This window comes from Filicampus tigris, chromosome 14, assembly GCF_054856515.1.
Source record: "Filicampus tigris isolate MCC_2025a chromosome 14, RoL_Ftig_1.0, whole genome shotgun sequence".
In the NCBI taxonomy this organism is placed as follows: Eukaryota; Metazoa; Chordata; class Actinopteri; order Syngnathiformes; family Syngnathidae; genus Filicampus; species Filicampus tigris.
The window spans coordinates 23,553,651-23,567,799 of NC_141230.1; the positions used below are offsets into that span (position 1 = coordinate 23,553,651).

The window sequence follows — 14,149 nt, forward strand, 5'->3', positions numbered from 1 at the left end:
TGTGTCACCACGGTAACGGGAGGCCTTTTCCCTCTTCCGCCGGCGCAAAGAATAGCAGGAAGCGTCCGACCAAAGGAGGGAACGACAAGCCGAGAAGAGACGCCTCTGACGTGCCGCCGACGTGCCGCACCGCCGGCCCCAACGGCAGCGCCGGCGCGCCATCCGTTGACGAGGTCTCAACGACATCGGCAAGGCTGCGGGTCGCTCCTTCCTGACGCCAGCAGTCGTTCGGACCTTTTGTCTGCCTCGATTTGCGAGCGGAAATTTGAGATACAACTGTCGTATGGTGGCGGGGAACTTTAGTCAACTCCGCGGATGTAACCTACAATTGCTTTACTAATCAATTCATTGATCAATTGTGTGTGGGTTTTTTTGTTTACCTTGGAGAGGACTGGTCGTCTCCGATTGGTTGAGAAGGAGTCGGGAGGCGGAGTCTTTGGCGTGGCTGTCACTCAGGTGGTTGATTGTTGGGGTGGTTTGACTAGCTGGCGCTCTACTGGCACCTGGTGGACACCACCGGCCGTACACTCACATTATCCACATTTCCGTCTACTTGTCCGTTTGGGTGTGTGTACGTTCGTGTGTCCACGTGTAGTTTGGTGTGTGTGCGTGTGTGTGTGCGCCTCGTGAAGCAAGCACCTGAGTGTTAGTAGTCATGCTGCGTGAGTGAGCACGAGAACGTGCGTGCGTGCGTGCCCTCGACAAGTTAGTGTACGCGCGTATGAGTGACGTCACGTCTTTGTGAGTCCGTTGAGAATGTTTATTTCAATTGAAACACAAAACATCTGTACCACACACACATGCGCGCGCACACACGCAAGGTTAACAATAACGCCTCACGTGCGCACCCGCACCCCCCCCCCCCCACACACACACAGTGCTCCCTTCATTGGCTTCCAAATGTTTTGAGAGGGTTGCCATGGCGATGCGGTGATTGAGAAAGATCCAAACAAGTCCGCCACGCGTCCGTAACACTCATGCTAAGCTAGCTAGACAGCTAGCTTGATGGGTGTTAAGTTAAATGCTTGTTGAGCGTACGATGTGTTCAGCGACACACTTTGTGTCAAACGCACAAGAAGCCGCGCTGGCGTGACGCCTTCAAGGTCAGTCGTAAAGAAAAGTTCCAAAGGCCTTTGCTAGGAGCCCCGAGGGACGCCTTCCAATCTGTTTCCCCCCGGCAGACGGGGTCCCGTTAGGCGTTTTCAGGCACTTCCTGGTCCTCCTCTCCTGGCCCCGCCCCTACGACAGTTCATGATAGCATCATGTCAGACAGCGCGTGTACTGTGGTGTGCGCACGTTAGTGTGTGGTTGTACCCTTCAAACGTGACAATAAGCATACAGGCAGTGTGTGTACTGTATGTCAGTGTGCGTGCGCGCGCGCGCGCGCGCGAGCTACCGTTCCATCCGGAGTGGTCCTCAGGCTGGACGGCAAGTGAGTCTTGCTCACGGTCGTCGTGGTTACGTGTTTGATCGGGTGGGCAGCAGGCCGAGCCCTGCGATTGGTCAGTGGCGCAGCTTTTGATCTTGGACTCCACCCCCTCCTGATCTTCTTGCTGCTTATTGGCCAGTTCTGCCCATCGCACATAAAGACACTTTTGACTTGAATTGCGTGTGTGCGTTTGCGTGCGTGCATGCATTTCTGCGTGTGAGTTGGAGAGATCATGCATGTAATTCAGCCTCCTATATTATTGTGGGTGTGTGCGTGCGTGCGTGTTTACTGAGAGCTCATGTGTGTGGGTGTGTGTGTGTGTGTGTGTGTGCGTTAGATATGTTGTACCATCCACGGAGAGTTCCTTCCACCTGTCCTTGTTCCTGTTGATGACATCACTCAGGTGCTTCCTGAGCGCAGGCAGGTCAATGGCGGTCAGGGAGAAGTCGGTCCGTCCGTCATCGCCGCGCCTCTGGACGGATTCCACGGTGACCGAGCCGCTTCCCGTCAGGCTGGACAAACGTATAGACGGGCGGTCAAGCTGGGAACGGTCGGGCGCCGCCGCGCCTGCCACCTGCGGCCGGGCCGCACCTGCGGCGTCGGTTTCCCGTCTCCCGGGCCTTCCTCTCGTCGTCGATGAGGGGAGCCATCACCTTCTCCGCCACGTCCACCAGAACGCTGAACGTGGGCTCCACGATGAAGTCGATGAAACCTGAGCGGTCGGTCCATTTATCAGAGATTGCTTGCGCAAGAGCGCTTGTCCGTTGTCTCTTAAAGGTCCCGCCGGCTAACGTGGATATCATGGAAAAGCCCGTTGACATGCTAACAGTTAGCATCGATGGTTCGCGGACTTTGCTTCGCGCTGACATCGAATCGGGGATGACAATGACAATCGAGCGCCTAGTTGGACGAGCCCTTTGAGCCAAAGAACGGAGCGGAAGGAAGGAAGGAAGGAAGGAAGGAAGGAAGGAAGGAAGGAAGGAAGGAAGGAAGGAAGGAAGGCTTTGGCATTTTGCGCATTTCAATTTGGCTTTCAGAGTCAACACAAGGTGACACAGCAAGCAGCCCGACCTCACACATTAACAAGCCGCTCGCCGTATTTGATGACCAAGGCGGCAAAGCGCCGACGAGAAGAGTTCTCACCGATCTGCGACTGGGCGATCACTGTGGCTTTGCGGTCGCAAAGAGGAGAAAAAGGAAGGCCCAGCTCCACTTCTTTGTCTCCCTACGACACAAAACACACTCTCGCTCTGCGTGGGTGCGTGCGTGCGTGCGTGCGTCTATTTCAGCGCCTGTGTGTGTGTGTGTGTGTGTGTGTGTACCTGTCTGAAGAACTCCTCCATGAGGCTGTGCGTCCAGCGGTAGTGCAGCGGCCACGTTTTGGCGGGGTGGCTGATGTCGGCGGCGTGCAGCATCAGAGACAAAACCTTCACCTTGTCCACGCTGCACGCACACACAGGCGCGCGCGTCACAACAACAGTCGGCAAAAGAGTTGTCTCTGAGGGTGACAGGCGGGCCCACCTGTGCGACTGCGCCAGGGTGTTCCTCATGGTCTTGATCTGCTGGAAGTGACACGACATGTCCGTCGACATCACCATCTCGATGACCAGCGCGCGGAGCTCCCTGCGCGCCGCACACGCAATGCAGCGCTCAAGAGGCGTGTGGGGGCTTTGCGTCGGCAGTGTGCGTGCGTGCGTGTGTAGCGTTTGTGACCTCCAGTCGTCCTTGTTGAGGTTGACCAGGATGTTGGTGTCGTCCTCCGCCATCAGCCTGTAGGCGGCGCTCACGTGGTGGTTCTCCAGGACCGAGCGGTCGTTGTACAAGATGGCCACCTCCGACCTGGTGCGCGTGCATGTCAGGTCGGGCCGGGCCGGGTCAGGTCGGGCCGGGCCGGGCCGGGTCGGGTCGGGCCGGGCCGGGTCAGGCCGGGTCAGGCCAGGTCAGGTCAGGTCAGGTCAGGTCAGGTCAGGCCAGGTCAGGCCAGGTCAGGCCAGGTCAGGTCAGGTCAGGTCAGGTCAGGCCAGGTCAGGTCAGGTCAGGTCAGGTCAGGCCGCGCGAGCGCAAGACGGCGGCCGGGCTCCCAACCTGGTGTGTATGTGGAAGTTGTTGGTGGTGCCCGTGTGCTCAAAGTCGTGAATGGCCGCCGCAAAAACCATGGCCAGGATTTCCAGCTCGCTCAGCCAGTGCTGCGCACAAACGCGACCGCGTCACCCTCTTCAGGAAACTTTGCGTTCACATTGAGATCACATTGCCAACAGGAGCAGTGAGAGTGAGCGTGCGGGCGGGCGGGCGGGCGGGCGGGCTGCGTTGTTGTGCTTGTGTCATCCAAGTGTCCATTTTGTATACAAATCTGAGTGTGGACACGCTTACGCGTGTCGCGTAAGTGTCGCGCGCGCGCGCGCGCGTGCGTGTGTGGGTGAGAGAGAGAGAGAGAGAGCAGCCCCCTTTCGGCGCAGTGCGTCGTTACCATGGTTCCGGTGTGCAGCATGAGGAAGTGCGCCGTCTGCGTGACGTCGGCGGCGTGGACCAGGTTGTGGTAGGGGTTCTTGTGTTTGCTGTAGCCGTTCTCCAGAGCCTCCACGAACTGGACCAGCGCCGGCACCGGAATCTGAAGCGCAGGCGCACAAAAAGTGCGGCTATTACGCCAGCTCCCGTCACCCGAATCGCCTCGAGCCTCGAGAGAAAGAAAACGCCGGCAATCTGTTCGCCGATGTTCGCTGTGCGCCTTTGGCGAGAAAAAGACACCCCGGATGTTTTGGCGATCACGTATCTGCGGCGGTCCGTTTACATTCCGAGCGAAGCTCGTGGCCGACGCCGGCGATCGGCCAAACGGACGCGAGCGCGCCAGGCGGCAGATACTTTGACGTCCGACGCCGGCCGCGGCTGTCTGCCACCGGGTGGCGGCGGAGGACGCCAAGCGCACTCAAAGCAAAAAGAGCGAGCCGGCGACATCTGCGGAGCGGAGCGGCGCGGCCCGGCCCGCATGACCAAACGCCCGCCCGTTGCGAGGCTTGCGAGTCGAGCGTCAGACGTGAGCACATGAAGAGGCGTGTACCCTGAACCTGTTGATGAGGTCATAGCGCGTCAGCAGCTCGTAGACCAGAAACTTGAGGGCGTGCTCGCCCGTGCCCCGGTGAAGCGAAAACACGTCAAAGGACCACTGGTCCACCTTCTACAAGACAACAAAGAAGAAGAAGAAGAAGAAGAAGAAGAAGGAGAAGAAGGAGAAGGTGAGAACGGGGCAAGCAAAGAAAAGCACGGCAACATCAGCATCGCCCTCGGCACGTCACATCGCTAGACACTTGACTGCAGATTTTGCGTTCCCTTGATTTCATTTCATCGATTGATCGCAACGACGGGAATAGCGTTCTCGATATATTTTGAAGGTCCAAAAAATCCATCGAATTCACAAACAATGATAGACTTGTTTCTTCGGCATTTTCCATATCGATTTTACATTGGTCTCGGAGGTCATTTATTCAACTAGATTTTAAATTGAAATTACATCTGCTTTTTATTTGCATTTACTTCAAATGCATTTGGATTTGAAATGTTTTCAATGTAATTCTATTGTCGCTGTCCTGAGAAAAACACTTATCTCCAATTTTGGAAGTCTTTTAAATTTTCACTTTCATGCGATTTCTGTAACGTGGAAATTCATGTCAAAATAAGAAAATGAAAAAGAAATGGAGATAAGTGTTTTTCACATGACGGCGACGATTATACAGTATGTGTACGCACACGGGTATATGTGTGTGTGTGTGTGAAATGCAATTGAAATTGGTACATGACGTGTCATTGTCTTTCAAACATTGAATCATTTGGATGCTTTTCCAACGACTTCAGGAAAAAAAGTTAAGTCGGCTTCTCACTTCTCTAAAAAGAAAAACAAATAGTCGCTGTCTGTTGTTTGACGTCAGTGACGTCATCAACGTGGATGACATCACTTCCTGTCGAAAGACCCGCGGCGGGGATAAAAGTTGAATGAATTTGTGTTACCTTGAGAGCTGCGAGAGCCGTGGGCGGGTACGTCAGGCCGGCCATGTTGGACGTCCGTCTGTACATCCTGGGGGAGCAAGCGCGCGCGCGCACGAATCAGAAAATGGTGCCGTGCGGCCATCCTCCTCCAGCAGGACGGGTTGCCACAGTTGCCACGACAACCGTGCTGCAAACACACTGCTCATTTCACGCGCCGTTAAGCGCCGCACACCCGCCCGTCAACCTCACCACCAGCAGCCTCCTCCTCCTCATCATCATCATCATCATCATCCTCCAAATCAGGGAAGGAGCCCAGTTTCACTCAAGAGATGGAACGCAGTCTAGGAAAACACTGAATAGGATGCTTAAATGTGTACTCATTTGGCTTTCAGATTAAATATGAATATAAACACGCTCGCATGGTTTATATGTCTCAAGATGTACATTTAGCCCACCATTTAGACGATATTGTGTCGATTTGACTACATTTTAAAATTCTTTCCAAACTATCTTTGTACTACATTCATTGCGTTCAGGTTTTTCGTAAAACAGCAGATTTGAAAATGTTACCATTCGTTTATTCGATTTAGGTGGCCTTTTGCTTGCTGAAACTAAAACCAATATTGTAGTAATAAGAACAATAATAATAATAATAATAACATCAATGTGTCTTTGGGGACTTCTGCCTTTGAGACGTTTCTGTGACCAAGGGCTCGGGAAACCATGAACCCGACTTGAAATCCTATTTTGAAATTTGCCACGTTTCACAAGTAGTGCTGACATTTGGCCCACATTCCAGCATAGCTTTGGGAAAGCAAACCTATTCAATTGCAAGAAACTACAACGATGTGATGCGATGGCTTCAATCCAACTTTGTTGCTCTTCACATCTTCAGAATTACAAATCGGTGATGATTTGTTTGTTTTTTTTTTTTGGGTGATTTCATTTCATATTTTGGGAAGTCGCCTGATGTATTCCATTTGACTTGACATACGTTTGGTCGTTGAACCGGCCGGGCCGATCCCATTTGCCGTTTTGGAGCTGGCCTTTGAGTCCATTTGGTGAAGATTTGGCGGTCGTGTCGCATTTGTCGCTTCCGACGGGGCGCTAGCGGCGGGCGCTCACCTCTCCACGAAGATGCCGGCCTGCACGGCGTGCACGATGCTCCTGAAGCGCGGCTTCTCCTCGGGCCGACGCTTGGCCACGCCCATCTTGCGGCTGAAGGTGCACGCCAGCCAATCGCGAACCTCCCTGGGCACCGACTCGGCCGGCAGCTCGCTTAGATCGTCTTCGGGGTCCAGCAGACGTCTGCCGGCAAGATCGCAAGTGAGAGCGGCGTTTCGCTCAACGCGCGTGAGAGCATTTGAGTCGCGAGTAACAATATTTCTGGCGTGCACGTGGAACCGTTTCAGGTGCGTGTGAGCACTTGCGTGCGTGAGAATGTTTTCGTGGAGGTTGTGAGTATTGCGCGTGTTTCAGTTGTGTGTGTGTCACAGTGCTTCAACAGTGGGCATGAGAGCGTCTCACAAGGGTGTGCGCGTGATGATTCAGCAAATGTGTGAGAGCAATTCAGTTGTGTGAGAGAATGTTGCAGGTGAGACTGTCTCCGTTTTGTGTGAGAGCGTTCCCGTGGCTTGTGTGTTGCCGTTTTGTGAATGACAGCATTCAAGCAGAGTTGTGGAAATGTTTCAGTTGTTTGGGTTACATCCGAGTGTTTCATTGTGGAAGTGGAATGCGCACGTGCGAGCGTTTGTGTTTTTGTGAGAGAGTGCGGCTGGCGGGCGCGGCGGGCCTTCTGACTTGGTCTCGTCGGCGTAGACGGCGTCCAGCATGGCGGCGGCCATCTGCAGGTTCCCGCGCAGCTCGCCAAGGTCCAGCGCGCCGCCGGCATCCATCACCGCCATCGCCGCCTTCAGCCTCAAAAGAAAAACGCAACGGCACACTCGGCAACGGGACGCACGCCGACAAAACAAACGGGGAGGTCTGCTTAGCTCCATGCTAACATACAATGCAAAAGGCCATAGGCAGGCTAACAAATAGCAGTGCTGTAAAAAACACATCTCCAATTTTGGAAACTTTTTACATTTTCACTTAAATGCAATGTCTGTAACGCGGAAACACGATTCATGTAAAAATAAAAAAAAATTTAAAAAAAAAAAAAAAAAATGGGGATAAGTGTTTTTCAGCACCATAAATGCTCCACAACATAGCCAGTAGCACCACTGCTATTATTAGTCCTGGTACATTCATGATTACTTTGACATAAAAAAAAAAATAAAAAAAACATCTTTAGTTGCCTCCGCCAAGCAGAAATGTTTGGGCTTCGGCGGACATCTCGGAAATGTCAGCTAAATTAAGCTAAACTGAGCTAAAATAAGCTAAGGTTTAAAGTGTTGTGAGGCGTTGACATGTTTGGACCGCTGGACTTCTGTGGATGAAAGCTATTGTGCCGTTGTCATGGTGACCAAACCGGATGGAAAATGTTTTAGTTTCCATGGCAACAGGACAGCGAGCAATGGAGACATTTCTTAAGTCAAAGTCATAATGACTCCACCGGGAGCAATCATTTGTGCGTGCGTGTGTGTGTGTGTCTTACCTCTGTGATGTGTTTTTGTATTTCTGCCTGCAAAGAAAAACAAATGTGCATCATGAATGGTTCCAAAGTAAACAATATATCCATGACATTATTTGCTTACAACACAGGTGTCAAACTCAAGGCCCGGGGGCCAGATCAGTGCGTGCGTGCGTGCGTGCGTGCGTGCGTGCGTTGTTGCCGTGGAAACAGCCATGTACGCAAATGTGTGCATTCTCAAAAACAAACGGGACATTTATCACGCTACGTGCGCAACTTCCTTCAGTATTAGCATACCACGACACTTATCATGTTACACGATAGCCTCCTCTTAGAGTGATAGTTAGCATGAGGCGAGCATCTGACATGATCAGTAGCATCACGTTGGCATGTAACATGATAGTTAGCATCCTATTAGGTGCATGTGGAAAGATGGCATCATGTTAGCGTGTAACATGACGGTGTCATGACAGTTGGCATCGTCACGTTAGCGTGTGACATGGCGCTCAGCCTTACGTGAGCATGTTAGCCTGATGATAGCATCGTGTGACAGTTAGCACCATGTCAGAATGTAGCACCCTAGCTAGCCTCATCTAGCGTTTGTTGCTCTACATCAGACGTGTCCAAAGGCAGCCCGTGTCGAAATCTGTACCGGCTGGCAGCCTCTGCCGCACCAATGAACAAGGAGCGGCCCGTCGCTCGTGTTTGTTGCCCACAGTACAAAATACACGTGGCAAAAAAGCCATTTTATATTTCAGCGGACGTGTGGCTGCCCTGTGGGGCTCCGAGCGCGCCCCGCCTCTCAGAGCGGCTCTCAAAGTCGCGTTCGTGTCAAAGTGAACCCGTCGCTGCTGCTGCTGACCTTTGCGAGGGCCGTTGCTTCCAGGACATTGCGAGTGGGCATTTTTTCACCGAAATGCAAAACAACCGTGTCTGCCGAGCTCTGTGGCTCCTTTCGACCAATTCAGTATGAGGGGTCATTGGCCGACAAAAGACGCAAAGTGGGACAAAGGTGACTGGTCACAAACGCCGTGAAAACACCTTGAAGCGGCGAGTGGTGGGCCGCCACACATTTGCCCTCGCTCTCCTAGCTTAGCCGCCGCCGCCGCCGCCCCAGCGCTTTCAGTGCTCTACCGAGGTAGCTGTTCCTCGATGTCATCGGCCGCACTCCTCGAGATGATCTCTCTTAGCGGCCGCTCTATCGCTGGCACTCTCCCTTCTCTGCTATTGGAGATGAGATCTCATGTCCTAGCTTTTCTGCCGCTCTAGCGTATTTGCCACTTGACCTTATTTGTTGCTTGACCTGATGAGGCGCTCTACCCGTTCTGCTGCTCCACCTCATTTGTTGTCCTACCTTCCGTCTAATTCAAGTCCGCCTTCACCGAGAGCCCCGAACCACAAACATCTTGACAGTCAGCAACTGCCAAGGAACAAACAAGCATCCATGTGTCAAAGGTTGACCGGTGAGGTGAGACGTTGCGCATCTTTTCGGCCTTTTTATCTTGTATTCGATTACAGGTCTAAATGTATCCCCGCACGGACAAGGAGACGAAAACAAGGCTTCTATTTTCACCGGCGGTGTTGCCGGGCGACTTGTGCGGCACATTTGCAATAAAAAGAAAAAAAAAAAGTGAGAGACGCTTGAAGCAAATGTGTCTCCCTCACTGTTTGTTTCTCACACATTGACGCGAGACAGAGCGTGCGCGCGCGCGCGCGCGCGTCAGGAGTTGGCACCAGGATGGCAAAAAGCCTCCTCAGCCTGTTGCTCTCGTTTGTTTGTTTAATGACAAAAAAAGGGGACAAGATGGCCGCCGCACTGCAGGTGTGCCAAGCAAGATGCGCGCACGGCTCAACATGGCTGCCACCAGCGATGAGGATGAGGATGAGGAGGAGGAGGATGAGGATGAGGAGGAGGAGGAGGAGGAGGAGGAGGAGGGGGAGGGGGAGGAGGAGGAGGAGGAGGAGGAGGAGGAGGAGGAGGAGACCTCCAGCAAGGTCCTTCTCAGTGAACCTTCTCGATGCTATTAACCGGCCTGAAATGTCGGTGCCAATCTGGATAGAGGTGGTTAGCATTCCTACGCTAGCAAGCTAGCTGGCCGGCAAATGCCGCAGAACTTGCGGGCGGCTCATTTTCTTGGCTGGGCAAGGAAAAAGCTACGCCGCTTGCGGAACTAGTCTGGCTCGGTCCGGCATCTGCAGCTCCGCCTACCTACCTATGCGTTGCTCCGCTGGGGCCGGCGAGCGACCGTACTCGGCGCTCTTCCCGAGCGGGCCCCTGGAGCCGTCTCGCCCTCTTGCTCATCCGCCTTCCTCGCCCCTCTCTCTCGTTCTAGCCCACTACGTTGACCTTAGCTGACGCTCGACCTTAGCTGTCCTCTCCAACTCTCCCTCATCGGTATTTTAGAGGCCCCCGCTGGCCGGCTGTCTACCTCCTCTTCCTCCTCCTCCTTCTCTGCGGCTCCGGCGTTCTAACGTGTTCTGCCGCGAGCAAATCGCGCTCCATTTTCACCGGGGCTCGGTGACATGTAGCGCGTGCTTCCTGGAAACGCCTCCCCGTTGCCAGGGCAACGGCGCAACACGCCGCCGATTCGCACGGCCATGACGTCATCGCGCATTGCCTCATTATGACATCATCGCGGCGGCGTTGACAATGTGCTCATCCCGCCGCGTACTTACATTCCTCGGAGGCGAATGAGAACCTGACTGTTGTGGTTTTGCTCCAAAGGCTCCACAAAGTCCTGCTCCTCCGCCTGCCGCACCTCCTCCATTTGTTGCTCCTCCGTGACTTCCCTTTGCGCCTCTTCTTGCAGGGAGTCCCCCATTTGTTGCTGCTCCACCTCCTCCTCCTGCTGCCGCTGCATTGCATTCTCCTCCTCCACCTGCGGCCGCACCTCCTCCTGCTCCTGCGGCATCCCCTGCACCTCCTCCTCTGTGTGTCGCGCTTCTTCCTGCTGCGTTGCATTCTGCTCCACCTGCGGCATCTCCTGCTGCGCCGCCTCCTCCTCCTCGTCCTGCACTTCTTCCCGCTCCTGCTGCATCTCCTCAGCTTGATCCTCTCGCTCCGTGCTGTCAGCAAGCCGTACCTCCTCCCGTTGCGCCTCCTCCATTTGCTGCTCTTCCATCTGTTGAGCCTCCTCTTCTTCCTGCAGCTGCACCTCCTCATGCGGCATCTCCTTGATTTGTTGCTCTCCCTGTGGCCGCACCTCCTCTTCTTCGTCCTCGTCCTGTATCTCATTCTCCGTTTCATGCCTTTCCTCCTGTTGCTGCACCTCCCCAGTTTCATCCACCAGCTCCATACTACCAGCCTGCTGCGCCTCCTCCTGCGGCATCTCCTTTAGGTGGTCCTCTTTCTGTAGCTGCACCTCCTCCTCAATTTGACCCTCCCACGCCACCATCTCCATCACGCGTTCCGCTTCCTGATTCTGCACCTCCTCTTGCTGCACCGGCTCAGCTTGAGCCTCCTCTTCCATGTCGACAGCCCCTTGCACCTCCTCTTCGTCTTCCTGCTGTTCCTCCTCAGCAGCCGGCGGTACCTGCTCCTGTTGCACCTCCTCCTCAATCTGTTGCATCTCCCCCTGCGACTCTTCCTCGACTTTCATCCCCTCTCCCCGGCGCGTCTCCTCCAGTGGTATCGCGGCCCCCTCTTGGCCGTGGGTGTTCATGTGGGTGTGGAGGAGGAGGCGCAGGAGGAGGAGGAGGGGGAGGCCAGGAAGGAACGTCGGAAGTTCATCAACTTCCTGTTCGGGTACGGCCGGATCTCCACGAGGAGGAGGAGGAGGAGGAGGAGGAGGAGGCGCCAAGCGAGGAGGGGTCAGAGTTGACAGGTGGAGAGAAAGGAGGAGAGAACGGTGAGCAAAATCCAGCAACTGCCGACTTCCTGCCGGTCTGGACGATCCCGAGCATCGGACTCCTCGTCCCGGAGTGTGTCGCTGTGGCAACGCAGGCAGGAACCGCGCGGCGGTGAGGATGGACAGAGACGGAGCGAGAGAGAGAGAGAGAGAGAGAGAGAGAGAGAGAGAGAGAAAAAGAGATAGAGATAGAGGGCGCGCGGCAGCAGAGCACGTTAGACGGCGTTACCATGGCAACGCCAAAGCGGCGGGTTGCTAAGAGTGATGGAATCCTGCAGTCGACACGCACGCACGCACGCACGCACGCACGCACGCCATCATGGCACTTTCCCTCCTTGTGGTGTCTGTGGTCATTGCTTCCATTCTCCTCCTTCCATTCTCCTGACTTGGTCTTTCTTTCCTGCGTCCTCATCTGCTCCCTTTCCTTCCATCCTTCTTTCCTTTCTCTTGAAATGTTTTGTTTTCTCCTCATTTGCTCTCTCCCCGCTTCCTTTCCACTCTCCTACTCACATTCCTTCACCTTTTTAGTCATCCTCCTCTCGGAATGGCCTCCTAGTTTCCACCTCCTCTCAAACGGCCTGCGTTTTCTCCTAATTCGTCTGCCTTCGCTGGCCCTTTCCGTCTCCTCCTCCACCTCCTTTCCAATCCTCTTTTTTTTATTTATTTATTTTTTTTTGTCGTTTGCGACAACAACAACAACAACAACAACAAGTTGTGCCGGCACCTTGTCTGGAACTTTTTGTCTGCGTCGCGATCGGCTGCGGCCGCGTGGCCCCGCCTCCTGATGCCCTTCCGTGCCTGGCCGCGTCCTCCCATTGGCCGGAGGAGGTCACCTGCCGGAGACGACGCACAAGAACGCTTTTGACAAGACGTAGAGCTAAATGGCGAAAATGGAAATTGTTTCGAAATGGATTCATTCATATTCGAACAATTCAATTCATGTGTTTTTTAACTGATTCAATTTATCTACAATGAACCATCCAATCATAGAATAAAAGAGATAAATGACTCAATTCTCAATCATTTTCTTATTTAAAATGAACGAAACAGATATTGAGATTAAAAAAAAAAAATGTCAACAAATTTAAACACCCTCAAAAATGTGGAGGAGAAACATTGGAAGAGTTTGCACATGACTTTCAATCGACGCCAAGCAACAAACACACAAAACCACTCACAACTTTTGCAATTTCAAGAGGGCCCGACGGAAACGGGAAGGGCAATGTGGCGCCCACTGCTGGCCCAACGGGACCACTGACACCACTTGGCTTCTTGATTTGATGATTGATTTGCATTTGAGATTTTTTTTTTTTTTTTTTACAGTTGCTGATTTATTCGAGTGATATTTTCATTTACAAGACTGATATTTATTACTTATATTATTTGTTTGAATCGAAATTGTTTCATTCATTTTTTCCTTGGAGATTTTTTTCCATTGTATCTATTTTGATTTGCCCCATTGGATGTTATTTTCATTTCAGAGTTCTCTTTATGAATTGCCTGATTGAGATGTTCCGTTTCTGTTTTAGTTTGCAAGAAATCGCCATGGCGACCGCATGATTGGTCAGTCGTGCCGTTGATAGCGCGTTAATTGCTGTTCTCCAATCAGCAGAACATAATTGGGCTCTAGCTTGTGCATGCGCGCGGGCGGCGTATTGCAATAAGACGTGTAACAACACGCGTGCGCACTTTGTGTTTGTTTATCGTGTGCATCAATCACACTTAAAAAGCTGCGCAAAAAAAGTTGGCCAAAAGTTGCCGACGTCGCGTTCGCAACGTGCACGAGCGGCGAAGCCCCACAGGAGGCGCTAGAGGCGACATCTGACCTGCGCCGGGTGCGGCGGGCGCGGCGGGCGCGGCGGGCGCGGCGGGCGCGGCGGGCGCGGCGGGCGCGGCGACAGCGACGTGCGTCTCGGGGCCCAGCCCGGAGCAGAAGGATCCCATGGTCGAGCGGAGGTCGAGGTGGCGGCATACGCCGTTGCGATGCTTTGGCGGTCCGAGCCGAGCCGAGCCGAGCCAGATGTCGTCGCACTCCAGTCGGTGAAGAGGAGGAGGAGGAGAAACAGAAAGGGGGGGAGGGGGGGGGGGGGGGGCTTGGGGTCATGTTATGGGATGCGTTGCCAGACAGGCACAATTCCACTTTGTAACCACAACAACAACATGTGGCTGGAAATGTTGAGAGATTATGCAAATGAGCTTGTGACATATGCAAGCATCATCGGCACCTCAAACGTTGACTTACTTTCACAGCAATTAAATTCAGCGAACTTTATTCAATTATGTTACATTTCATTTCAATGATTTTAGTGAGCGTATAAAATG

The 14,149-nt window shown here is 53.4% G+C and overlaps 1 protein-coding gene across 1 annotated transcript; it reads right to left on the reverse strand.

Annotated features, from left to right (window-relative positions):
- Positions 1–870: 870 nt before the first annotated feature.
- On the reverse strand, positions 871–11,954 carry pde1a (phosphodiesterase 1A, calmodulin-dependent). Its single transcript, XM_086051506.1, has 16 exons — positions 10,656–11,954; positions 8,004–8,030; positions 7,208–7,324; positions 6,533–6,715; positions 5,429–5,495; positions 4,485–4,601; positions 3,897–4,037; positions 3,515–3,615; positions 3,143–3,268; positions 2,951–3,052; positions 2,752–2,872; positions 2,573–2,654; positions 2,021–2,141; positions 1,778–1,941; positions 1,397–1,570; positions 871–1,239 (listed from the first exon to the last, which is right to left on the reverse strand). The coding sequence occupies exons 1-16, from the start codon at positions 11,639–11,641 to the stop codon at positions 1,193–1,195; spliced, it is 2,676 nt and encodes an 891-aa protein (XP_085907632.1). The 5' UTR covers positions 11,642–11,954; the 3' UTR covers positions 871–1,192.
- Positions 11,955–14,149: the final 2,195 nt, after the last annotated feature.